Here is a 23,989-nt window from a genome sequence, read left to right as displayed (position 1 = left end):
GAAAATGCATGTTTTTCTGCATTCTCATTAATGCTGCATATTCTCAGTTTTGTTTTTGAGTTTTAATCAATCTGGTGAGTGGAAAATGTCATCCTGTGGTTCTAATTTTCATTTCCCTGATTGCCAGTGAAATCGAGTATCTTTTTTTTTTTTTTTTTTTTTTTTTTTTTTTTTTTTTTTTTTTTTTTTTTGAGACGGAGTCTGGCTCTGCCGCCCAGGCTGGAGTGCAGTGGCCGGATCTCAGCTCACGGCAAGCTCCGCCTCCCGGGTTCACGCCATTCTCCTGCCTCAGCCTCCCGAGTAGCTGGGACTACAGGCGCCCGCCACCTCGCCCGGCTAATTTTTTTGTATTTTTTAGTAGAGACGGGGTTTCACGTGTTAGCCAGGATGGTCTCGATCTCCTGACCTCGTGATCCGCCCGTCTCGGCCTCCAAAGTGCTGGGATTACAGGCCCGTGCCCGGCCCTGTGCACATATTTCTATGGGATAAACTCCTTGAAGTGAAATTGCAACCCTAAAGTATGTAAAGCTGGACCTATTAGTAACACCACCAAATGGGTATGAAAATGCATGTTTTTCTGCATTCTCATTAATGCTGCATATTCTCAGTTTTGTTTTTGAGTTTTAATCAATCTGGTGAGTGGAAAATGTCATCCTGTGGTTCTAATTTTCATTTCCCTGATTGCCAGTGAATCGAGTATCTTTTTTTTTTTTTTTTTTTTTTTTTTTTTTTTTTTTTTTTTTTTCTGAGACGGAGTCTGGCTCTGCCGCCCAGGCTGGAGTGCAGTGGCCGGATCTCAGCTCACGGCAAGCTCCGCCTCCCGGGTTCACGCCATTCTCCTGCCTCAGCCTCCCGAGTAGCTGGGACTACAGGCGCCCGCCACCTCGCCGGCTAATTTTTTTGTATTTTTTAGTAGAGACGGGGTTTCACCGTGTTAGCCAGGATGGTCTCGATCTCCTGACCTCGTGATCCGCCCGTCTCGGCCTCCCAAAGTGCTGGGATTACAGGCTTGAGCCACCGCGCCCGGCCGAAATTGAGTATCTTTTCATGTATTAATTGGCCTTTTGTGTGTTTCTCTTACTGTAAATTACCTTTTGGTATTTCTTACCCACTTGCCTATCAGTTAATTTATCTTCTTATCAACTCTATTGATCTTCATGTTGCTTATTATGTTACAATGTGTTTTCTCCAAAGGTTATCTAGATTGTCCTTTGTAAATCTTTATGTACGGTACCTTTCAGTGAACTGGATTTTTTTTTCTTTTTTTTTACTTTTTCAGTCCTTTTTTAAATCGTAGGATAGATTTAGATTTACAGGACAGTTTTATGGATAATACAGAGACTTGATTGGAGTTTTTGTGTCATTTAATCTTTCTGTATGGAAGAGGAAGGGTTTCCCCACCAAGACCGTAAAGAGTGTGTGCTTGCTTCTCTTTCAGGACTGGCTGCACTTTGTCTCCTTCAGCTCTTCATCCCAACTGCAATCGGTTTGTCCTTGGTATGAGAGAAGGGTCTAACTTGATTTTTTCCATCCCCAAACAGCCAGTGGGGACCTAACGTCAATTTTTTTGCCTTCTGTTTTATTTTTTGAGATAGGGTCTCACTCTGTCACCCAGGCTGGAGTGCAGTGATGCCATCATGGCTCACTGCAGCCTCGACCTCTTGGGATCAAGCGATCCTCCTGCCTCAGCCTCCTTAGTAGCTAGGACTACAGACACATGCCAACACACCTATCTAATTTTTTAATTTGTTGTAGAGACAGAGTCTCCCTAACTTGTCCAGGCTGGTCTCAAACCCCTGGGCTGAAGTGATATTCCCACGCAGCCTCCCGAACTGCTGGGATCACAGGTGTGAGCCACCATGCCTGACCTTTTTGGTCTTAATGATCAATCCTTTCAAGACAGGTTTGAAGCTACCTTCTCCATATCCTAAGTTTATGACTTCGCTCCTTCATCTGCTAGCCCTGTTAAACCGTGATTTCAGAATCAGTGTCTTTTGTGGAATCTGTGGGTAGCTCCAGGGCCCGTGGCAAGTGCCCTTTAAATGCCGGGAAATGATTGAAACAGAACATCTTGCAGCCACGTCAGCAGGGCGATGCTTTGTGCCAAGAGCTTTACTAGGAAGGAGGGTGCCTTATCAGGATCAGTGTTAATTGATTTTATTTTTATTTCTCTAAATAGATAAAAGCATTCAAATAAAATTCATAAGGTACCAAGGAGTACCTTTTTGAAAGTACCCCTTTCAAATTTGATGTTGAAAATGCGCCTCTTCTCCTGAGCCAGAGCCCCCTGGCTGGCCGCCAGCCTCTGTCTGCATGTGCACAATCCGCCATTCCTGCACCTTCTTTGCTCTTCAGGGTGTGTTCTGGTTGTCATCCCTGACTGGGTTGTAAAGGGCTCCTAATCCTTCTTTCCTGCCGCGTTGTACTCACCAGGTCTTCAGTGAGCCGCTGCTCCACTGTGCTCCCTGCAGCGGCCGCAGAGCTTACTGGCTGCCTTCACTGGTGGCTGCCCTACTGGGCTCTGTGCCCAGACTGACCCCAGGAAGAAGGGCAGATTGTTGTACGAGGGGCTGTCACACTCTTTGTCTACTCGACTGACTGGTTAAGCACAAAGCGAGAACTCCTGCTGATGCTCTCGTAGTACACCCGCAGCCCCTGCCTCAGCGCTCAAGACTTCACGGGGTGCACTACAAATGTGAGGAAGAGCTGGGCCTAACCATGAAAAATGAAAGTGAAGACTAAGGCAGACCACCTGAAACAGAGCCAAGGGGAAGAGGAGATTCTAGGAGGGAGGTCCACCTTGGGAGGTGACCCCACTGGGGCAGTTCAGGCAGCTTTGGGAAGAGCAGCCTGCCATCCCTGCTTCTGTTCAGGGCTCCTGCAGCTGCTCACATGCTACTGAAAGCTGATGTCCCAGGCTCCGGGGACCCTCCTCCTCCACTGCCTGCGGCTGTTCATTAAACATCCTGTGTGTGCCGCTTCAAAGCAGAAGGTCAGATGAAGCCAGCTCACGCAGGCTGCCTGGTCAGATGGAGGAATGGATGAAGACTGCCTAAAATGGCTCACAAAACCAGCCCTGACAATGACGTAGAGTTCCTTGCCTGTCAGACCAGAATCAATCCGAAAGGACAGTGCTGCCCGGTGTTGGCAGGATGTGAGGAAACAGGCATATGCTTCCCTGCTCGTGAGGTGCGGTCAGTAGTCCCTCTGGAGGCCAATTTGGCAAAATCAAGCAGATGACTTTAAAATGTGCACACCCTTCAAAAAACTAGATTGTTTGCTGGGAAACCATATAGCGAAGAGTCATTGACAATGTTTGCCATAGTAATGTCGTGATAGTGAAGAACTGGAAACTGCCTCAGTGCCCAACCACCAATTCAGTTCTGCCCGTGCTACGGAGTATGATACAGTATCTAAAAATGATGTCACAGGAAAACGGGAAAGTTAATGAAATAAGGCTGAATGGAAAAAAGACTTGGAAGCCATATGTAAAGCATGATGCCAGGTCTGTTTTGGGGAAAAGAAAGGTCATCTTTGGGTGTGAGGTTAATAGGAGTGGCTTTCGTCGCCTTGGGCTTATTTCCCCTTTCTTTTTTTTTTTCCCCACTCTGTCGCCCAGACTGGAGTGCAATGGCACAGTCTCGGCCCACTGCAACCTCCACCTCCTGGATTTAAGTGATTCTTCTGCCTCAGCCTCCCGAGTAGCTGGGACTACAGGTGCATGCCACCACACCCGGCTAATCTTTGTATTTTTAGTAGAGACGGGGTTTTACCTTGTTGGGCAGGCTGGTCTCGAACTCCTAACCTCGTGATCTGCCTGCCTTGGTCTCCCAAAGTGCTGGGATTACAGGTGTGAGCCACCGTGCCTGTCCTCTTACTTCCCCTTTCTAAAGACCCTCTGAGCTCCTGCTCTTACCCCCACAGCCAGTTCTCACCAATTAGCCAGAATCACTTCTATTTAATAATTTATTAAAGTTTTATTGGCTGGGTGTGGTGGTTCACACCTGTAATCCCTGCACTTTGGGAGGCTGAGGTGGGTGGATCACTTGAGGTCAGGAGTTTGAAACCAGCCTGGCCAAGATGGTGAAACCCCATCTCTACTAAAAATACAAAAAAAAAAAAAAATTAGCTGGGCATGGTGGCGTGCACCTGTAATCCAGCCACTCAGGAGGCTGAGACAGGAGAACCATTTGAATCCGGGAGGCGGAGGTTGCAGTGAAACGAGATTGTGCCATTGCACTCCAGCCTGAGAGACAGAGCGAGACTTCGTCTCAAAAAAGAAAAATTTGGTTATAGATAATTTCAAGACATATGAGAAACATTGAGAGGCCAGTAAAATGGACTGCATGCCCCCATTTTCCATCTCAGCAGACACAACCATGGAGACAACTCCTTCCCTCACCCAGTGCCCCCCACCCCTGCCCCCAGATCATTGTGAAGCAAAACAAATGAGACATTTTATTCAGTAGGTGTCTCTAAAAAGATAAGGTCTTGGTGGTTCATTTGTTGTTGTTGACAGAATCTCTGTCGCCCAGGCAGGAGTGCAGTGGCGCCATGGAGGCTCACTGCAGCTTCGACTTCCTGAGCTTAAGTGATCCTCCGCCTCAGCATCCCGAGTAGCTGGGACTACAGGCATGCACCATCCCACCCAGATAACTTCTTTAAATTTTTGTAGAGACAGGATCTCTCTGTGTTCCCCAGCCCGGTCTTAGACCCCTGGGCTCAAGTGATCCTCCCACCTTGGCCTCCCAAAGTGCTGAGATCACAGTGCCCAGCCCTTGGTGGGTATTTTAAAACATAATTACAACATGATGATGACACCTAAAACACTGAACCATAAAAGAGCTGTCATAAGCAATTGAGTCACTTCCCTGCTCCAGAATCTTCCAAGACTTTGCGTCTTCTTGGAAGGAAGCCTGGAGTCTTTGAGGTGGCCGCTAAGGCCCCTTTGCGGTGTGGCTCTGACCTCTCTGCTCTTCTCCCTGTCCCTGGGGTGCACTGGGCACTTGTGTCTTGGTGCCCACCCTCCCCCATGCCCGCACGTTGGTAGGAGACTCCTATTTTCTCATCATGGTGGTCTCTGCCCACATGTCACTGTCTCAGAGAGGATTCACCTGATCTTTTTTTCCAAATGAGCTTCCACCTCAGGGCTCTGCAGAACCTCCCTTTCCTTCATTTTTCTCCATTGACTACCAGGACCAGAAGTGAACTGTGACCCAGCGCTCCCCACGCGTGTGAGCTCCCTGGGCAGGAGGGCTACCTCCATCTCCCACATGACTGCGTCCCCAGCACCCAGAACAGAGCAGGGACTGGAATATCACGGGTGCTGAGTAAATATTTGTCCAATAGGTAAAAGCCAACAGCGTTTGGCTCTCTGCTGATCTCTTCCTGTGATGGAAATACATGGAGGTTTCCAGGCGCTGTGGGCTTCCTTCCTGTGTTGAGGAGGCATCTTCCTCGCACCCCCCTCTGCACAGAAGCCAGGAGTCAGGCACTCCTTTGTTCCACCTCTGGGAGCAAGACCCATGCCTAACCACTTGGACGCTCCTGAGGAAAGGACCCAGGGACAGCAGTCTTCACAGGCTCTTCTGGGCAGAGACCATGCTGCTCCACGTCCCTCAGCCGGGTTGTCCATCTTCCTGTGAATTCTGGAGTACCGCAGGATCCTCTTAGTGTTTTTCTGTCTGGAGCAGCCAGCCAAGGAGGTTGTGTGTGGCCACCAAGGAGGAACTGACTGATGGAGCGGAAGTGCAGGCAGCCTAGGGAGAGAGCAGCCTCACGCCTGTCAGGTCCTTGCACACCGGGGGGTAAGAGCGGGGACAGACGCAGATGCACCGTGGCCTCCCTCGAAGCCCTCCTCATTTCCGTCCCATTGGCGTTCACTTCCTCACTGCGGGGCCAGAGGGCCCCATCTTTCCTTCTCCCCTCACCACTGCCGGGCCCTGGGTCAGCACCTGGACCCCTTCTCCACTATGGACTCCCTTCCTGCCTATTCTCAGACCTGAAACTGCACGGCCAAATGGAGTGATGCCACATGCATGTCCCTTGTCACCACCTTGGCCCATGACCCCTTCAGGCTGCCTGGAGCCACTGCGAGTTCCTGGCCAGCCTGCTGGGGACCTCAGCAGACTCCATTCTTCCTGCTGTTGAAGCCTCTGCACTCCCAGCAAACAGCCACCCCCACTAGACAAACGCAGTGCTCTCACAGTTCTCACCTCCCTGCTGCCCACTGCACCCTTAATGCTGGATCCTGGCAGTCCTGCCTCTCCCAAAACCTTCTGCAGTCGTCTCTTATTCTTGTACCATTTGCTTTTTGTTCACCAGCTTTCTCTGCAGCAAATAAATGCGTTCCTGTGTCTCTTACCTTAAAACAGCCATTCTGTCTCCACCCACATCTCCCTCTCGCTCCTGCCGCAGTTCCAAACTTCCTCCCCCAGTTCTCTCTCACTCATGGCTGAATCCTGCCCACTCTCGGGCAGGTTGAGTGCTTCAGAGCTCAGAGCATCATAGCTCTCACTGTGGGCGGGTGAGGCCAGAACGTCTGGAAGGAGGCAGTCAAGGCCCAGTCAACCTGGAGATTTCAGATGGGCACCAAATCTGGAGGAACAAGAGGCAAGATGAAGGTCCCATCCAGAGCCTGGCCTGGAGCTGGGAGGCAGGCAGCAGTGGGAAGGTGGGCGGCAGTCAGGCCATGATTGCCAGGAAGGGGACATGGCTGGAGAGGATGCGGCTCCCTCTCTGGTGGGGTGGGGTGTCTGAGGGACCTAAAGGGCCAGGAGCTGAGGAGACACCTCCTGTGGCACCAGGCGCTCCAGTCAACCTGCTCTATCACCAGGGATCCCGGCCCTTCCTGATGAGCAGCCAGCACTTCCTTCTCTGGGCTTCCCAGCGCCCTCCTGGCTTCCTCAGCTGCCCTCAGGGATACCCGTCCCCCACCAGCCCTCGAGTCTTGGTGGGCCTCAGGATTCCGCCCCAGCCCCTCTTGTGGCACAGTTCCATGAAGTTGGGGGTACTGGGTGCCCCCCCCCGGCTTGCCCCGATCCAGGAATGGGGCACTCTTTCCACTGCTGGGGGTGCCAGCCCATGTCAGGCGTCACCTCTGCCAAAGGTGGTCACCTTACCAGGGCTGGGCCCCTTCCTTGGCAGCAGCCCAGTGCTGGGGCACAAAGGTCTCCCGCGTTGCCTTAGCTGAGGATGTCTGAAGGACCCTGCTAGCTCCGGAGTCTTCATGGGGTCAGCTGAGGCCTTCACTGTGGCTGTGTGGCAGCCTGGTTTCCTTTGTCTCTCCCTGCATAAATTCCTTGCATCCTTTCTTCCGACGTAAATTCCCTGCGTACTAATACCCATTTCAGAGCCTACTTTCTGGGGAAGCCAGCCTGAGACACCATCTCGTCGGCATCTGAGGCCTCAACTCCAGGGACATGCTAGCAGCTCCCAAATGAATACCTGTGGCCAGACTTTGCTGTTGAGTACCGATCTGTGTGGCGAATGTCTGGGATTCAGCATGTGGGAAACAGGAGTCATCGCCTTCCCAGGAGGACCCCTTCCCTGTCTTCCATGGCTCCATGAGTGGCACCAGCGCCTGCCCACTGCACAGGCCTAGAGTCCTATGGACGATTTTGGTGCCCTGGAGCTCCCCAGTCTCGCACAGTGCTCATGTCTCCTCACCCTCCCTGTGGCTGCTTTGGTGCAGCTCTTCCTGCAGCCCCCTTGGATTTCCGCCAGAGCATCCCACCGTCTCTTTCCAGGCTCTCTCCACCAGCTCCACCTTGTGCTGTCCACGAGTGTGACTTTCCTTCAGATGCTCTTGTGGTCACATCGCTGATGTGCTTAAAATCCTTAGACTTTCCCCGTCAGGGTGAAATGCCACAGCACAGCCTGGGATTGGAGGGGCTTGGTGCCCTCTTTCCCAGGCTCACATGCCACCCTGCCCCCTGCAGGCTTCCACGCTTTTGCAACATCCTAGAACTTGGCAGCCACCCCAACTCAAGATGATCTTTTGCCTCCAAGTTTTTCTGCATCTGTCTCCTCCTCCTGGAGGGGCCTCTTCCCATCCTCCTCCTCTGCCTGGTTCACATCTCTTCAGCCTCAAGATGAGGCTCGGGCCAAAGCATCTCCTCTTCGAGCAGCGCCTGTTGCAGGCCCATCAGGCTGTCCCCTCGCTGACACAGGCCGTGAGCATCAGAGGGACAGGTGCTGTGACCGTACTCCCTGAGTCCACAGAGCCTGGCACGGTGGGGGGACTCACACAGCACACTCGGACTGTGTCTGCTTCTGGAGGGCAGATTTCAAAGAAGCATAAAGAGGTAGGACTTAAAAAAGAAAAAATAGATTATAGGGCTCAGCGTGGTGGCTCACGCCTGTAATCCCAGCACTTTGGGAGGCCAAAGCAGGTGGATCACTTGAGTTCAGGAGTTCAAGACCAGCCTGGCCAACATGGTGAAACCCCAGGTCTACTAAAATTACGAAAATTAGCCAGGCATGGTGGCATGCACCTGTAGTCCCAGCTACTCTGGAGGCTGAGTTTGTAGTGAGCCGAGATTGTGCCACTGCACTCCAGTCTGGGCAACAGAGTGAGACTCTGTCTCACACACACACACAAAAAACAGATTCTAAGAGAGATGTTTCAAGTGGGCTGGGAGAGCTTGCACTGAAACTTTGAATATGGATTACAAAGGAGCCCAGTGAGGAAAAGGAGGGAAGTATTAAAGGCTGCAGGGGCTCCCCTTGGAGCTTGTTCGTGGTCTCAGGTTTGGAAAGAAGGGCACCAAAGTAAGACAACCAGACACATGGTGTGGACCAGTGGGAGTATTGCTGGGAAATGCCAAAGGCCATAAAAGGAGTTTCTGTGTAGTTATTTTTGAAGGAAGGAGTGTGGTTTAGGGCTGACAGTAAAATGTTAGTCCTGATGGAGAGAGCAACACTGTGTGATTCCTATTTTGCTTCTGTCATCTTCGTCAAGGAGAACAGTTTTTCATTTGGAATCAAATATTGGTCGTCGAAGGGGGTTAAAGCCTAAGAGAATGGGAGGCTGCATGACTGACCTTACTGTGCAGAGGAGGCTGTCTCCCCGGTGGGATGTCATCTCCCTGCTGCTGGGAGACATGCAGATGGGGCCGTGGCTCCATGGGGACTTTTGGAGGCGGAGGGCTTCCAGGAGATGGGGGCAGCAGTGCTTGATGTGCTCCTCCACGTCAGTCCCCAGGGGATTCTGGCTTGGGAGCACATACATAGAAAAGGATGCACTGGTTTCTAGGAGTCCTAAAAAGAAATCATACCAGGCAAGCCTCACTTTTCCACAGATCAACCAAAAGCATACTCCAGAGAAGACTGTGCAGTGCCTGTATGTAGGTTTCCTGGGCATTTGGTAGAGGCTGTTGTCATAGCCTGGGTTCGGCATGACGGAGTGCAGGCCAAACGATGATAGAATGAAGTGGGCTCATTATCAAAAGATGCTGCTGGCCATCAGAGTGTCCCCAGAGGGCAGGCCCTGTCACCACCCCGAGTTCAGTCTCCACTCACAGGTTGACCAGGGCAGGCCCAGTGTTTTGCATGAGGCTGTTAATGGAACAATGGTCAGATTCAGAGATGACATGAATACAACTGACAGCAGACTGAAGATCCCAGAAGATCTCAACTGACCATAATGATGGACTGAGTTGAAAAGAGAGGCCCAGCTGCACAATTAAGAACAGGATCTGGGAAATGGGATTTGACAGCAAGACGTGTGAAAAAAGACGACTTTGGGCTCAGTCTGTTAACTGCGTTGTGTTGTCGGTCTGCCAAGAAAATGAGCATCAACCTCAGCTCCGAGTGTTTCTCTCGAAAGGGAACATGGACAAGCCCCGGGGCCCTCAGAGGACCCGAACCAAAATGGCAAAAAAAAAAAACCAAAAGGTGGGAATGGAGGGGCCGTGGCGCCTGCAGGAAGGGGCAGCCATGGGAATGTGGCAACTTCTTCCAAGCGTGGAGGACCTAGGTTGGCAGAGAGCTCCCTCTTGGAGGCCCCGGAGGATGGGATCCAGAAGCTTTGAGTGGAAGTCCCAGAAGGGCAGATTTTGGCAAAATATCGGAACAATTTCCTTTGGTTAGTCCGCTAAATGAATTTGGGCTGTCTTGGCAGATACTGCCCTTTGCTGAAGTGAACACTTGTTGGGGGTGTGGCAGAGAATTAAAATGGGTAACTATGCAGAAGCTAGGTTAGGTGACTTCAAGGTGTGTTCTTTTTTTTCCTTTTTTTTTTTTTTTTGAGACAGAGTCTTGATCTGTTGCCCAGGCTGGAGTGCAGTGGAGCAATCTCAGCTCACTGCCAGCTCTGCCTCCCAGGTTCAAGTGATTCTTCTGCCTCAGCCTCCCGAGTAGCTGAGATTACAGGTGCCCGTCACCACACCCAGCTAATTTTTGGATTTTTTGTAGAGACGGTGTTTAACCATGCTGGCCAGGCTGCTCTTGAACTGACCTCAGGTGATCCTCCCGCCTCAGCCTCCCAAAGTGCTGGGATTACAGGCGTGAGCCACCGTGCCTGGGTGACTTCAAGGTGTTTTCTAAGCCTGAGGTTCTGTGATTTTTATCATACAAAGAAAGGGAGATGAGAATGGAAGTTGCTATGATTGTCCATGTGTACCTTTTAATTTGCTTATAACACGTATGAATGGAAGGACTATATGTAGGAGGACACTTGGTACTCTTTGCGAAAGAGATCATTCGTGTACCACTTGACCATGGGACAGAATGTCTGCAGCTCCCCAGAAGCCCTATCGGGCCCCTGCCAGGCATTCCCTCCTGCAGAGGTAATCACTTCCATGGCTTCCATCATATAGATTCATTTTATCTGTTTTGCTGGTTGGTTGGTTTTTGAGAGATGGGTTCTCCCTATGTTGCCCAGGATGGCCTCGAACTCCTGGCCTCAAATGAGCCTCCTGCCTCAGTTTCCCAAAGTGCTGGCATTACAGGTGTGAGCCACCATGCCTAGCCCAATTTTGCCTGTTTTTAAACATTTATATAAATGGGACCATGCAGAGCGTTCTCCCATGGGTCAGGCTTCTTTTGTTGAACACCTGGTTTGTGGGACCCCTCCATGTCGATGTGCTTGGTTGTAGACGGATTCCTCATGTTGCCCGGTGGTGGTCCACTCGTCTGGGTCTGTGGCCAGCTGTGTCCCCGCCGTCTCCTCCTGTCTATACGGTGTGTGCTCAGACTGGTCTGTGGATGACCAGGCAGTCTGGTGGCTGTGGGCTCGCAGACCCCCGGGAGGGACAACCGGCTTCTAAGCCCACCCCCTGGTTCTTCCCACCTGACAAGTGCACAATGGAAGAGTCTAGGGAAGGAGTGCCGAGCGGGTGGCTGACAGGCAGCCTGATGGACAAGAGGCCCGGGGTGTGAGCCAGGCGGACACCCTGAGGCAGTGTGTCAGGCAGCATTGTCACGGTGGAACAGGCCACTGCTGTTGCTTCCTGAGCTGCCCTGGAGACTGGAAAAGGCAGCTCATGCCTTTGGCCAGGTGCCTGACAGCCTTTTAGGGCAGTTCAGTCTTGGCAGGGCCCAGTTCCCCTCCCAGGGAGTGAAGACAAGGGGCTCCAGAGGGGCTGTTCTGGCCTATGTCACCAGCAGACATCCCAGCGGCCCACGTGGTTGGTGCCGCTTGCGGAGGCAGGGAAGCAGAGCGCCGGCATTCCACTTCTGACCCTTCCGCGGGTTTGGAAAAGTCATTTCTGAATGTCTCAGTGCCTTCGGCTCCTCTGAGTGTTAATCCAGTGTCCTGGTCTTGTGGAGGCCCGTGGTGGGTGGAGGGGGACAAGGCGGGGGCAGAGGCTGGCCTGGCCTGGCCTGGCTGGTGCACGCCAGGGCTGGAGCCTGTTGCCTTATATGACAGTGACTGGGATGGCCCCATGGCTTCTGCCTCCTCCTCTGAACCTGGTTGGAGTTCCAGGGAGGCCTTGCCAAGTGGGGTCAGGCCTCTTCTGTGGGAGGGAGAGCCTACAGCTGGCACCTCTGCTTGCACCCTGCACAGTTTGGGTGGTGTGGGGGTGAGGCTTTTCTTTTTCTCCTTCATGGGATAAGTTCTCAGTCTGTAGCCGGGCGCGGTGGCTCAAGCCTGTAATCCCAGCACTTTGGGAGGCCGAGACGAGCGGATCACGAGGTCAGGAGATCGAGACCATCCTGGCTAACATGGTGAAACCCCGTCTCTACTAAAAATACAAAAAACTAGCCGGGCGAGGTGGCGGGCGCCTGTAGTCCCAGCTACTCGGGAGGCTGAGGCAGGAGAATGGCGTGAACCCGGGAGGCGGAGCTTGCAGTGAGCCGAGATTGCGCCACTGCACTCCAGTCTGGGCGACAGAGCGAGACTGTGCCTCAAAAAAAAAAAAAAAAAAAAAAAAGTTCTCAGTCTGTAAAATAAAAAAGTGGTCTTACCGCCCCCCCCCGCCCCCCCCCCCCCCCCGCTGTGTCCCAGTGGGAACTGAGAATGCAGGACTGAGTTTAAAAGGCGGGGAGGGCCATGAGGATGAAAGGCAGCGGGCAGGCAGGGACAGTGAGGGGCTTGCCACTCAGATGTGGGTTTATTTTCATCCATTTACCCTCTTGGTGCTTTTCTTCATTTCCGGATAACAGCCCCATTCTGACCCACTCTGCCCGCCTCTTCCCTTCTGGAACCACCCCTAGCACTGCTTTGCCGGCCCGTCTGCTCCCCTCACCCTCAGACCGGGCCAGCCCTCCTCGCCCGCTGCGAGTAAACGAGCTCCCGCGCAGGCCTTGGGTTTTGGATTAATGAAGCCCAGATGCGGACTTCTGACTGGCTTTGAGTTCGCTGTGGAGCAGCTCAGAGGGGGCGTTGGCCTCCCACTGTGTTCCCAGCCCAGCTGCTGCCCGGGCTCCTGAACAGCTGGAAAGCTGGCCGTGTCTGACAGAGAGGCGAAGGCCTTTGGGTGGGGGAGAAACTGAAGCTTGGGGCTCTCAGTGTGGGGCCAGGGCGTGGCCTGCACCCACGGGGGTCGTTGCAGGGGCCGCAGAGCGGGAATGAGGGGCTTCTGTTCGTTGTGCTATGGCTCAGTCCGGGTGGCCACTGCCTTTCCTCAGTGCTCTGGTGTGGGGGAAGTAGGGAGTGTTGAGTGAGTACACAGGGGTGCTGTGGTGTTGAGTGAGTACACAGGGGTGCTGTGGTGTTGAGTGAGTACACGGGTGCGCTGTGGGGTTGGGCGAGTACACGGGTGCTGCGGAGTTGGGCGAGTACGCAGGGGCACTGCGGGGTTAGGTGAGTACACGGTAGCAGGAGAATCGCTTGAACCTAGGAGGCGGAGGTTGCAGTGAGCCAAGATCACACTATTGCATGCCACTCTGGGCAACAAGAGTGAAACTCTGTCTCAAAAAAAATATATATATATATATGTATATATATGAAATAGTATATATTACATATATCATACTATATAAAACATACTAAATGTATATATAGTGTATATATATTTTGTATTTTTAGTAGAGACGAGGTTTTTCATGTTGGTCAGGCTGGTCTTGAACTCCCAACCTCAGCTGATCCACCCAGTTCGGCCTCCCAAAGTGCTGGGATTACAGACGTGAGCCACCGCACCCGGCTTAACCGGGCGTTTTATATTTTAATTTGCTAAATCTAGCAATCCTATCTCCCTTCCAGCTGAATCTTTTTTTTTCTTTTTCTTTTTTTTTGAGACGGAGTCTCGCTCTGTCACCCAGGCTGGAGTGCAGTGGTGTAATCTTGGCTCACCACAACCTCCGCCTCCCGGGTTCAAGCAGTTCTCCTGCCTCAGCCTCCCAAGTAGCTGGGATTACAGGCACCCGCCACCATGCCCAGCTAATTTTTGTATTTTTAGTAGAGATGGGGTTTCACCATGTTGGCCAAGCTGGTCTTGAACTCCTGACCTCAAATGATCCACCCACCTTGGCCTCCTAAAGTGTTGGGATTACAGGCATGAGCTACTGTGCCTGGCCTGAATTTTTTTCTTAATTGTTTTATTGAACTACAATATACAAACAGAATAGAGCAAAGACAATTAAGTGTATGGCTCAGTGCATTTTCACAAGTCCAATGTCCATGAAACCAGCACCCAGGTCAAGAAATGAAACATGATCAGAACCTGCCCCCCATCCCCACCCCAGGGTCACCAGGATCCAGCTTCCAACAGCTGAAGTTTGCCATTTGCATTTGTTTTGTTTAAGAGTTGGGGTCACCTGTAATCCCAGCACTTCGGGAGGCTGAGGTGAGTAGATCATGAGGTCAGGAGTTCAAGACCAGCCTGGCCAAGATGGTGAAACCTGTCTCTACTGAAAATACAAAAATTAGCCAGGCGTGATGGCGGGTGCCTGTAATCCCAGTTACTTGGGAGGCTGAGGCAGGAGAATCGTTTAAACCCAGGCATAAAAGAGTTGGGGTCTTGCTATGTTGTCCAAGGTAGCCACGAACTCCAAGGCTCAAGCAATCCTCCCACCTCAGCAGCCTGAGTAGCAGGGACTGCAGGCGTAGAGTACGGTAACTGGCATGCCCATGTTTGTACGTTACATAAATGAGACCATGTTGGCTGAGCACTGTGGCTCATGCCTGTAATTCCAGCACTTTGGGAGGCCAGGGCGACTGGATCACCTGAAGTCGGGAGCTCGAGACCAGCCTGGCTGACGTGGCGAAACCCTGTCTCTACTTAAAATACAAAAAAAAAAAAAATTAGCCAGGCATGGTGGTGCGTGCGTGACTGTAGTCCCATCTACTTGGGAGACTGAGGCAGGAGAATCACTTGAACCTGGGAGGCAGAGGTTACAGTGAGCCGAGATCATGCCATTGCACTCCAGCCTGGCAACAGAGCGAGACTCTGTCTCAAAAAACAACAACAAAAAAGTGAGACCATGCAGATAAATTTTTTGTGCCTGGCTGCTTTCCTACCACACTGAAGGTCATTCATGTTGTAGGAGGTAGTTGTGGTTCCTTCATAATCACAACCCCGCCATAGGACTGAGCCGTATGGATGCAGTCTGATCTGTCTGTCCACTGTGCTGTTGCTGCTGCTGCTAGCCTTCTAGTGTCTCTCCTTTTTTGCACCTTTGTGCCTAGGAGTAGGATTGCTGGGCACGGGGTGGGCATCTACACATCTTCAGTAGATCTTGCCAGTTTTCGGCAGTGGTGCACCCATCAGTATCCTGCCAGCTGTGTGAGCGCCTGTAACCCTGCCCAGTTACTGGCATGGCCCCTGTTCGTGTTGGCTCTTCTGGGGTGCAGTGCTGCTGCTGCTTGTTCTGCTTTTTGAAAAATCCAAGAGTCTGCTGCTTTGCTGAGTCCTCTGACTTTCTTGACTCTTTCCTAAGAAAGTTTAAAAGCGCCCCGGGGTTTTAGGCCCTAGATTAGTGCCTCTGTGATCCCAGCCTCACCGGAGCTTTGAGGAAACCATTCCCGCCTCAGTTCCCCTTCACCCAGGGAGCCTCTCTGCATGCACGGCTGGGCTGAGAGGTCCAGGGGCCAGGGGTTCCAGGCACAGCTCTCGGCGTTGTCAGGGCTCTGTCTCAGCCTCTTTGCCTCCCTGTGGCTTCCTCTTACTGGTTCTCCCTCTAGGAGGCAGGATGGCCACCAGCGGCTGTAGTGGCCACTCTGCTGGAAAGGCCCCCACGCCTGCACTTTGCTGATAGTTCAGTCACAGCTCGAGGCCACCTCTCAGTGACTGGGTCAGGTGCCTGTCCTGGGAGCCTGGCAGGAGATGGATTTCCCAAAGGAAAGCCCAGGGGATACTGGGTGAAAAGAAAACCATGAAGTTTGGCCTCCGGAGGCCAAGTCAGTCACCCAGCCTCCCCCACCCTGCAGGGGTGAAGCCACAAAGGAAAGAAGAGGCAGAGGTGTATTGAAAAGCAGTTCAGCCCTCCTGCCTCTGTGGATCCATGGATATGTGCAGAGGGGATAAAAAACTAAAAAACTAAGAAAAGCCCTGCCTGCTCTGTGGGCCTCTGAAATTACCAGGAACTTGAGTTGTTGTGTGGACTTATTTAATTTTCTGATCCTGAGCGTTTCATTCCTCCTAGAATACATAATAATGCTATCAGCCAATGGAGAAAGCCCTTTGGGGTACCCCAGATGGACGGTGGGTACCCCAGATGGAGGGTGGCTCCCGCAAATTCCCCTCTCCATGGGTGTCCTGCCCGCTGCTCGGTCCCCGATTTCCAGCACACCCCCTCTCAAGCTGTCGCTTCTTCTCCCCCAGGCGGCTTCGAAGCCAACTCAGCCTTGTGGTCATTGCTCGGATGCTGGGCCAGCAGCAGACACTCCCTCTCTGGCAAGAGAAGACCCAGGTGAGTGTTGGCGTCAGGCCTGGGCAGGAAGGCCACGGCCTGCGGGCTCTGGAGCCTTTCCCCAAAGGCCAGGAACATCAGGCCCGAGACCTAAGCTGGATCTGAACTCTCCACTCGTGTTCTTTCATCAAGTCTTACCACTTGCGTGCCAGCCACGTGCTAGGCGGTGAGGACAGAACAGTGAGCTGAGAGCCTGTCTTTTCTTAAAATTGTAGTAAAGGTTGGGTGTGGTGGCTCACGCCTATAATCCCAGCACTTTGGGAGGCTGAGGCGGGCAGGATCGCCTGAGATCAGGAGTTTGAGACCAGCCTGGCCAATATGGTGAAACCCTTGTCTCTACTAAAAGTACAAAAACTAGCTGGGCGTGGTGGCGGGTACCTGTAATCTCAGCTACTCGGGAGGCTGAGGCAGTGAATTCCTTGAATGCAGGAGGCAGAGGTTGCAGGGAGCATTTAATTCAAATAAATGAATTAAATTCATTTATTTAACTTTTTTGTAATCATCTTAACCATTCTTAAGCATAGTGTTTCAACCATTTCTAAGTGTACAATTCAGGGGCCTTAAGTGCATTCACACGGTTGTGCGGCCATCACCACCATCCATCTCCAGAACTCTTCAGTCTTCCCAAACTGAAACCTTACGCTTGTTAAACACAACCCCCCCGACAATGTCCCCAGCCCGTTTTTTTGTTGTTATTTTTTGTAGTAAAGCATAAAAACAAATACTATTTGTAAAGATGAAAACAAATACTATTAAATTAAAATTACTCCCTCTGGTGTCCCCTCCTAGTCCCCAATGTTAGGCATTGTTAGGGCAGCAAGGGCATTAAGAGGTCGGCCTTCTGAGCTGGGTGCGGTGGCCCACGCCTGTAATCCCAGCACTTTGGGAGGCCAAGGCCGGTGGATCACTTGAGGTCAGGAGTTCAAGACCAGCCTGGCCAACATGGTGAAACCCCGTCTCTACTAAAAATACAAAAAATTAGCCAGGCATGGTGGTGGGCACCTGTAATCCCAGCTACTCGGGAGGCTGAGGCAGGAGAACTGCTTGATCCCAGGAGGCAGAGGTTGTGGTGAGCCAAGATCACACCACTGCACTCCAGCCTGGGCAACAGGGCGAGACTCCGTCTCAAAAAAAAAAAAAAAAAGAGTTCGGCCTTCGTGTCCTATTCCTCTTCTCTCCAAAAAGCTCTGACTGCAGCCTCCTGACAGCTCAGAGGACATCACGAGGTGATGAAGGGGTCACTGGCAGCCCAAGCATGGATGGAAGGGAGGTTGAGCGTGTCCGCACCTCCCCAGTAATCTTCCTGGAATCCTGGAAGAACAGCTACTAGGTACAGCTGACCCTTCCAGCTCAGCCACACTAGGTGTACTCTGGCTAGAGTCTGTGCATCTCTAGCCACTCAGGCAGCATAACGCCTTACCCAGAGGGCTGAGACAATGTTCCAGCACGTCCCAGGTGCTGTGACTGCAAGGAGGGAGTTCAGAGAAGTGACCGGTGGGGTTGGGTTGTCTGAGCGGCCTCGGCCTGGCTTGTGCCCTGGCTTTTGCCTCAGATGCCCCCTTTGCCTTGAACGCTTCCCCCAGGCCTTAGTCGGGCTGGAGCTTCTTGTCATTCTCACTCCAGCTGAAATGCCATCTCTGCAAGGGGCCTTCCTGACCACCCGACCCAGAGCGCCCCAGCACTGGCTTTCATCTTGTCCTAAGTCACTCCTGGGGGCCACCCCCTGATTTTTCCTGTTTGCTCAGCATCTGTGTTTTCCACCCCCTACCCCCAAGCAGAACGTAAGCCCCTGAAGAACGGGGAGCACATTGTTTCTGCCCCCTGCTGCCCCTCAGCACCTGGCGCCTGGCACAGCCCGGGAAGGCAGTGCATGCTTGTGGAAGGGACGGGCACCCAGGTGGGTTGTCGGGGTGCATGGGGAGAATGTGCCCCAGGCTGAGACCTTGGGAGGGGCAGTGAGGAGGTGACCGGCACTGAGGTCACTTCACAGATGGTCTCTGTGAGGAAGGAAGAACAGAGGGACGCAGCGGTGTGGCTGGGAACAACCAGCAGTTAGAGGCAGGGGGCGCCCGAGATGGGGTGCTTGGGAGGACTTTGGGACGCAGAATGAGGGACAGGTCCAGCACAGAGGGGAGGCCAGAGGGGGCGCAACACAGGTGGCCGGAGAGAGAGAATGCGAGCCAGTTCAAGGCTTGGCACTTTGCTTCGTTTTGTTTTTTGTTGGCCAGCAGCTGTGCATGGAGTGAGGAAAGCTTGGTGGGGCTGCCTTCCTGGTGGAGGTCAGAGTGGCAGCGGGGAAGTGTCATGGAGGAAGGGCTGACGGTTGTTGGGCCCAGGAGTTGGAGGCTACAGTGAGCTATAATCACACCACTGCACTGCAGCCTGGGCAACAGAGCCAGACACCTTCGCTAAAAAAAAGAAAAGAAAAAAACGTGAGGATTAGGGGCGCGGGAGGCAGTGACTCACGCCTGTAATCTCAGCAGTTTGAGAGGCTGAGGTGGGAAGATCACTTGAGCCCAGGAGTTTTTTACAAAAAGTAAAATAATTAGCTGGACATGGTGGCATGTGCCTGTAGTTCCAGCTACTTGGGGCAGGGATGCTGAGGTGGGAAGATGGCTTGGGCTCTGGAGGTCAAGGCTACAGTGAGCCATGATGGCTCCACTGCACTCCAGCCTGGGCGACAAAGCAAGACCCTGTTTTGTTTTTTAAAAGAAAAAAGATACATGGAGTGGCGCTGCCTCCCCTTGAGAGATCCTGGCCCGGCAGGTCTCTCAGGCTCCCCAGGGGCCAGGGTCTTGCAGCCTGTCAGGGCCAAGCTAGGTGGAGCCCACTTGCTGTGTGTGCCCACCATGCACCCGTGTGTTTGTTAGACACTAGCTGAGCAACCAGAGTGCCAGGCTCTGTGCCAGGTACTGGCACTGGGGAGACAGCACCAGACGACCTCAGAAGAGAGGGGTGAGCAAGTCGGCCACGGCCGCGGTGACTAACTCTGCCCAGGCACAGAACGGCGGCTGCTGGAGAAGATGCCCTGAGCCAGGTCTTGGAGGCTGAGGCTGAGTCAGTGCTTGTACTGCAAAAAGGGGAAAGGGAGTGAGATTCATGGCAACCGGAGGGATAGGAAGGACCGGCAGGGGCCTGCCCATGGCCTTCCTGGAGCTCCCTCCCCGTCTCCACTGCAAGCCCAGGGCTGCTCACAGTCTCCTCCCAGGTCTTCAGGCTGCCAGGCACTCCCCTTTCCAGTCTGGCCTGTCAGACCTTCCTGAAACGCTCCTTCAAAGGGCCACCTCGTACCCACAGCCGCCCACTCAGCCCACATGCCCCTTTCCCAACGTCTCCTCCACGGGGCTTACTAGTGCCGTGTGTTCTCTTTGGCCCTTCTCACAGGCCTTGCCTGCTCTCTGCACACAGCTCTGGCTGTGTCTGGGTCTCTTCTTCCTTTCCACCTGTCGCCCTCAACCCGCAATAGTGGCAGCTCCCATGTGCACAGCACAGCTGTGTCCTGGCTGCTGTCCTCGGCACTCGCCCCTCCTAGCAGCCCAAGGCTTTCAGACTTACTGTCATCCATATTTTACAGATAGCGAAACTTTCCAGGGTCACCCAACAGGGAAGTGGTACAGCTGGGATTTTATTTTTGAGGCAGGGTCTCACTTTCCCAGGCTGGAGTGAAGTGGTTTGATCACGACTCACTGCAGCCTCAACCTCCCTGGCTCAGTGGCCTTCCCACCTCAGCCTCCTGAGTAGCTGGGACTATGGGTGTGCACCACCACACCTGGTGAATTTTTGTGTTTTTTATAGAGGCATGGTTTCACCATGTTGTCCAGGGTGGTCACAAACTCCTGGGCTCAAGCGATCCTCCTGCCTCAGCCTCCCAAGTGCTGAGATTACAGGCATGAGCCACCGTACCCAGCCTAGAGCTGGGATTAAAGTCCTGTCCTTGACCACTGCGGGGCACCGCCTGAGCCTGTCCAGCTCTCTCCTTGCCTCTAGACATCCTGGACCACACCCGGTACTTCATGGTGAAGTGCCCTGCTGGGTCCTTGGGCTTTAGTCCCAGTTCACAGACAGGAGGACAAGGACCATCCCTCCTTTCCCTCATCAGTGCACAAGTGCTGGAGAAATCCTGTCAGTTGATTCACTGTGAAAGGGGGCACAGGGGTTGAGAATTGACTGGTGTAAGAGCAGAGGACCTGGGGCTGGATCTGGGCACAGCAATTTGCAGGGCACTGCTGGGCAGGAGTCGCTGATGGCCAAGTTGCTGGGCTCTGTATCTCCCACAAGCTGCAACGGGGGTCCCATGGAGCAGGAGCAGAAGCACACGTTGGAGATCTGAACTTAAAGGACAGGACTTACAGCATTGAGGTCACACAGGCAAGTGGAGGTTCAGTTAGCCAGAGCCTCAAGGCTACAGTGAGGGTTTTGACTTCTACGCAGAAGTGGGGAGCCCCTGCAAGGTTTTGGGCAGAGAAGCAACAAAATCTGATTTATAAAATATTTAAAAATTACTCTGGCTGCTGTGTTGAGAAGGGACTACTGGGAGTGGAGAGGAAGCAGGTGATTGCAGTCATCCTGGCAAGAGATGGCAGTGGTTTGGCCTGGGGAAGTAGCAGTGTGGGCGGTGAGAAGTGGTCAGATTCTAGGTGCGTTTCCCCAGTACAGACAGTGGGATGTGCAATGCAAGAGAACAGAGACAAGGACTCCAGGTCTGTGCAACAGGCAGGATGGAGACGCCCTTTGCCTACCCTAGGCAAGATGCAGGTGGAGCAGGTTTGGAGAGGAAATCAGGAGTTTGCTTCTTATCCTGGGGCACTTCTTTTTTTTTTTTTTTTGAGACGGAGTCTCGCTCTGTCACCCAGGCTGGAGTGCAGTGGCCGATCTCAGCTCACTGCAAGCTCCGCCTCCCAGGTTTACGCCATTCTCCTGCCTCAGCCTCCCGAGTAGCTGGGACTACAGGCGCCCGCCACCTCGCCCGGCTAGTTTTTTGTATTTTTTAGTAGAGACGGGGTTTCACCGTGTTAGCCAGGATGGTCTCGATCTCCTGACCTCGTGATCCGCCCGTCTCGGCCTCCCAAAGTGCTGGGATTACAGGCTTGAGCCACCGCGCCCGGCCCCTGGGGCACTTCTTGCAACACAGTAAACTTCTTGTCAAAGTATGTCTTCCAGTTTGGGGGGTGGGAAACGTGGGCTTCAAGTGGCTCAAATCAAGGGGGATAAATGTTTGCATCTACTCAGAAAATGTCAGCTGCAGTCTCGACTGTTCATCTATTCATTTGTTCGTTCCTTTGACAAATACTAGACGTGTACCATGTGCCAGGCATGGTTCTAGGTTCTGGGGACTTTGCAGTGAAAAAACTGCCCTCAGAGAGCTTACATTCCAGGGAGGGAGGGGGAATAGGTGATAAAAAGCAAGTAAATTGCAAAGGGGCCAGGCGCTGAGACTCACTCCTGTAATCCCAGCGCTTTGGGAGGCCAGAGTGGGTGGATTACTTGAGGTCAGGAGTTTGAGACCAGCCTGGCCAACATGATGAAACCCTGTCTCTACTAAAACTACAAAAATTAGCTGGGCATGGTGGTGGCCACCTGTAATCCCAGCTACTCAAGAGGCTGAGGCAGGAGAATTGCTTGAGCCCAGGAGGTGGAGGTTACAGAGAGCAGAGATTGCGCCACTGCACTCCAGCCTGGGCAACAGAGCAAGACTCTGTCTAGGTAGGTAGGTAGGTAGGTGGATGGATGAATGGATGGATGGACGGACGGACGGACGGATGGATGGATGGACTGACGGATGGTAGATGGATGGATGGACGGACGGACGGACGGGAACTTAAGCAGGTGGGCCTTACTGAGAAGGTGGGTGTGGAGCAACAGCTGGAAGGGAGAGAGGGGCGGGTGCTGTGTCTGGTCAGAAGGCCCATGCAGGACACCAGCTCCAGGGAGCCGCAGGCAGGTCGTTGGGTCTTTGCAGACACTTAAGATCCTGGCTTCCTGTCCTAGGTGAGGAGGAAGCCATGATTTGCACCCAGGAGCAACATGCTGTGTGGCCAGTTGCTTCTCCGGAAATCAGCTTCCACCACATCTTCTCTGCCTCTGAGAAGGCTGGTGAAGGCCTGTCTTCCTGAGGGATCCTTGCTTCTCACTCTCGGTGTCTGCCCTAAGCGGCTGAGTGTTTGCAGAGCCAGCTGCCAGCATTGAGGTTGAGATAGGGAGGGTTCTGATCTGACCCATCCCTGCGGGTTCCCGCAAGGCCCAAACAAGCCCTTATTCTGGAGAGGGGTTTGTGTGTGGGAGAGAGACCGGCTGGAGCATCCAGAGATGGAAACAAAAGGGAATAAACAATCGGAAGGCACAACGACGCAGGCAGATCGCAGGGGCAGCAGCTTGCTGCGCTGAGCACAGCCAAGCTGTTTTCATGAGTGAGAGGAAAAACACCAGAGCAAGCACCGCAAGAGTGCTGTCCCTGCGCCCCTGCCCAGCCCTACCCAGGCCTCCCGTAGCAGGGAGGGTCCCGGCCGGGCGAGGCCTGCCCGAAGGCCACACTGGGGGTGTGGACTGCAGAGCCTGACCCTGTGCTTGCACAGCTGTGAGCCCTGAGTGGGCAGGGCTGTTTTGGAAACTATCTTGACTTGTAAAGCCTGAGTAAGGCGGCACAGCTATGGTTTGGGTGAAGCCCCAGATGGTGCCTCTCTTTGCCCAGAACCTTTCTCTCCCCTCCCAAAGGGATCAGATGCCAGGCTGAGAAGCCCTGGCCACCTTCCAGAAGCTGAGGCCCTGAGCCTGACTCCTAGCCCCCAGCCCCCAGCCCAGCTGCTCTTGTGGGCTGTCTCAGCCCGTAACCGGCTGATGTGCTGAGCAGGTGGCGGGTGAGTCACCGGAGGAAGCCAGGTGTGCCAGCCAGGCTAGGCTCAAGAGGGGGGCTGGGCTGCAGGGCTCAAGCCCCTAGCCCATGATCACCCTGCTCCTGTGCCATCTAAAGAGATGGTGCCTCTGAACTACCTTGGCTCTGTTCCCGCTTACTCCCCGCCCTGCCCCCAGGGGCTGTTGTGGCCTCACAGAGGCCAAGGGCTGGGAGCCTGCCTGCCTCTGCTACAACGAGAATTAGCTTCAGGGCAGCTGGGCAGTCCTTGCTGGAGCTGGGCCCAGGCTACGCAAATCAAGTGCATACACTGGGCCAGAAGGAGTGGCTAACTGTGGACACCTGGACTTACGCGGGTCACGTTCCCTCCAGAGGGATTCAGAGCTTGTTTGTTCAGAGAGGTTGGGCAGTTTATTCAAAAACTAAATGGGGGCTGGGGCGGCTAATAGATTAGGTGCCATAGTCAACCGAATGCAGCGTGTGAGCCTTGTGGTGAATCTCCCTTCAAACAGAACAATGTTGGAGGATATTTTAGAGACAGAGAAAACTGAACACAGGTGTTGGATGATGATAAGGAAGTCTCGGCGATTCTGTTAGGAAAGAAATGGTATTATGATTAGATTGGGGGGAAATCCTTATATTTTCTGTAGGAGTTCTATATGGGTAAAATGATACAATGTATTTGCTTTAAAATCCCCTGGAAGGAAAAGAACGGGAAGGGGAGTGGAAGGCGGGGGCTGAAGACACAGGCCAGGCGAGATGAAGATGATGGTGGTCATCACTCAATGGTGATGGACCATCCTCTTCATGGTGTTCCAAACCTCCACAGAGAAGAGTTCAACCAAA

The 23,989-nt window shown here is 53.1% G+C and overlaps 1 protein-coding gene across 8 annotated transcripts in view; it reads left to right on the top strand.

Annotated features, from left to right (window-relative positions):
• FAM178B (family with sequence similarity 178 member B) overlaps nucleotides 1-23,989 on the top strand; it is a 117,212-nt gene that overhangs the window by 73,178 nt on the left and 20,045 nt on the right. For 4 of the 8 annotated variants that reach the window (XM_033238907.1, XM_033238909.1, XM_033238908.1 and 1 more), the window contains one exon: nucleotides 16,209-16,296. In XM_033238907.1, the coding sequence (XP_033094798.1) occupies nucleotides 16,209-16,296 (88 nt within the window). Of the gene's footprint in view, nucleotides 1-11,553; nucleotides 11,695-16,208; nucleotides 16,297-22,041; nucleotides 22,141-23,372; nucleotides 23,545-23,623; nucleotides 23,751-23,989 lie in introns of those variants that run through there. The other 4 variants (XM_033238912.1, XM_033238911.1, XM_033238914.1 and 1 more) reach the window with 4 other exon arrangements.

The sequence above is a fragment of the Trachypithecus francoisi genome, unplaced genomic scaffold (genome assembly GCF_009764315.1).
Source record: "Trachypithecus francoisi isolate TF-2019V2 unplaced genomic scaffold, Tfra_2.0 Lachesis_group17, whole genome shotgun sequence".
NCBI lineage: Eukaryota > Metazoa > Chordata > Mammalia > Primates > Cercopithecidae > Trachypithecus > Trachypithecus francoisi.
The sequence above is the reverse complement of the archived record's forward strand: the minus strand, read 5'-3'. Positions and strand labels throughout refer to the sequence as shown.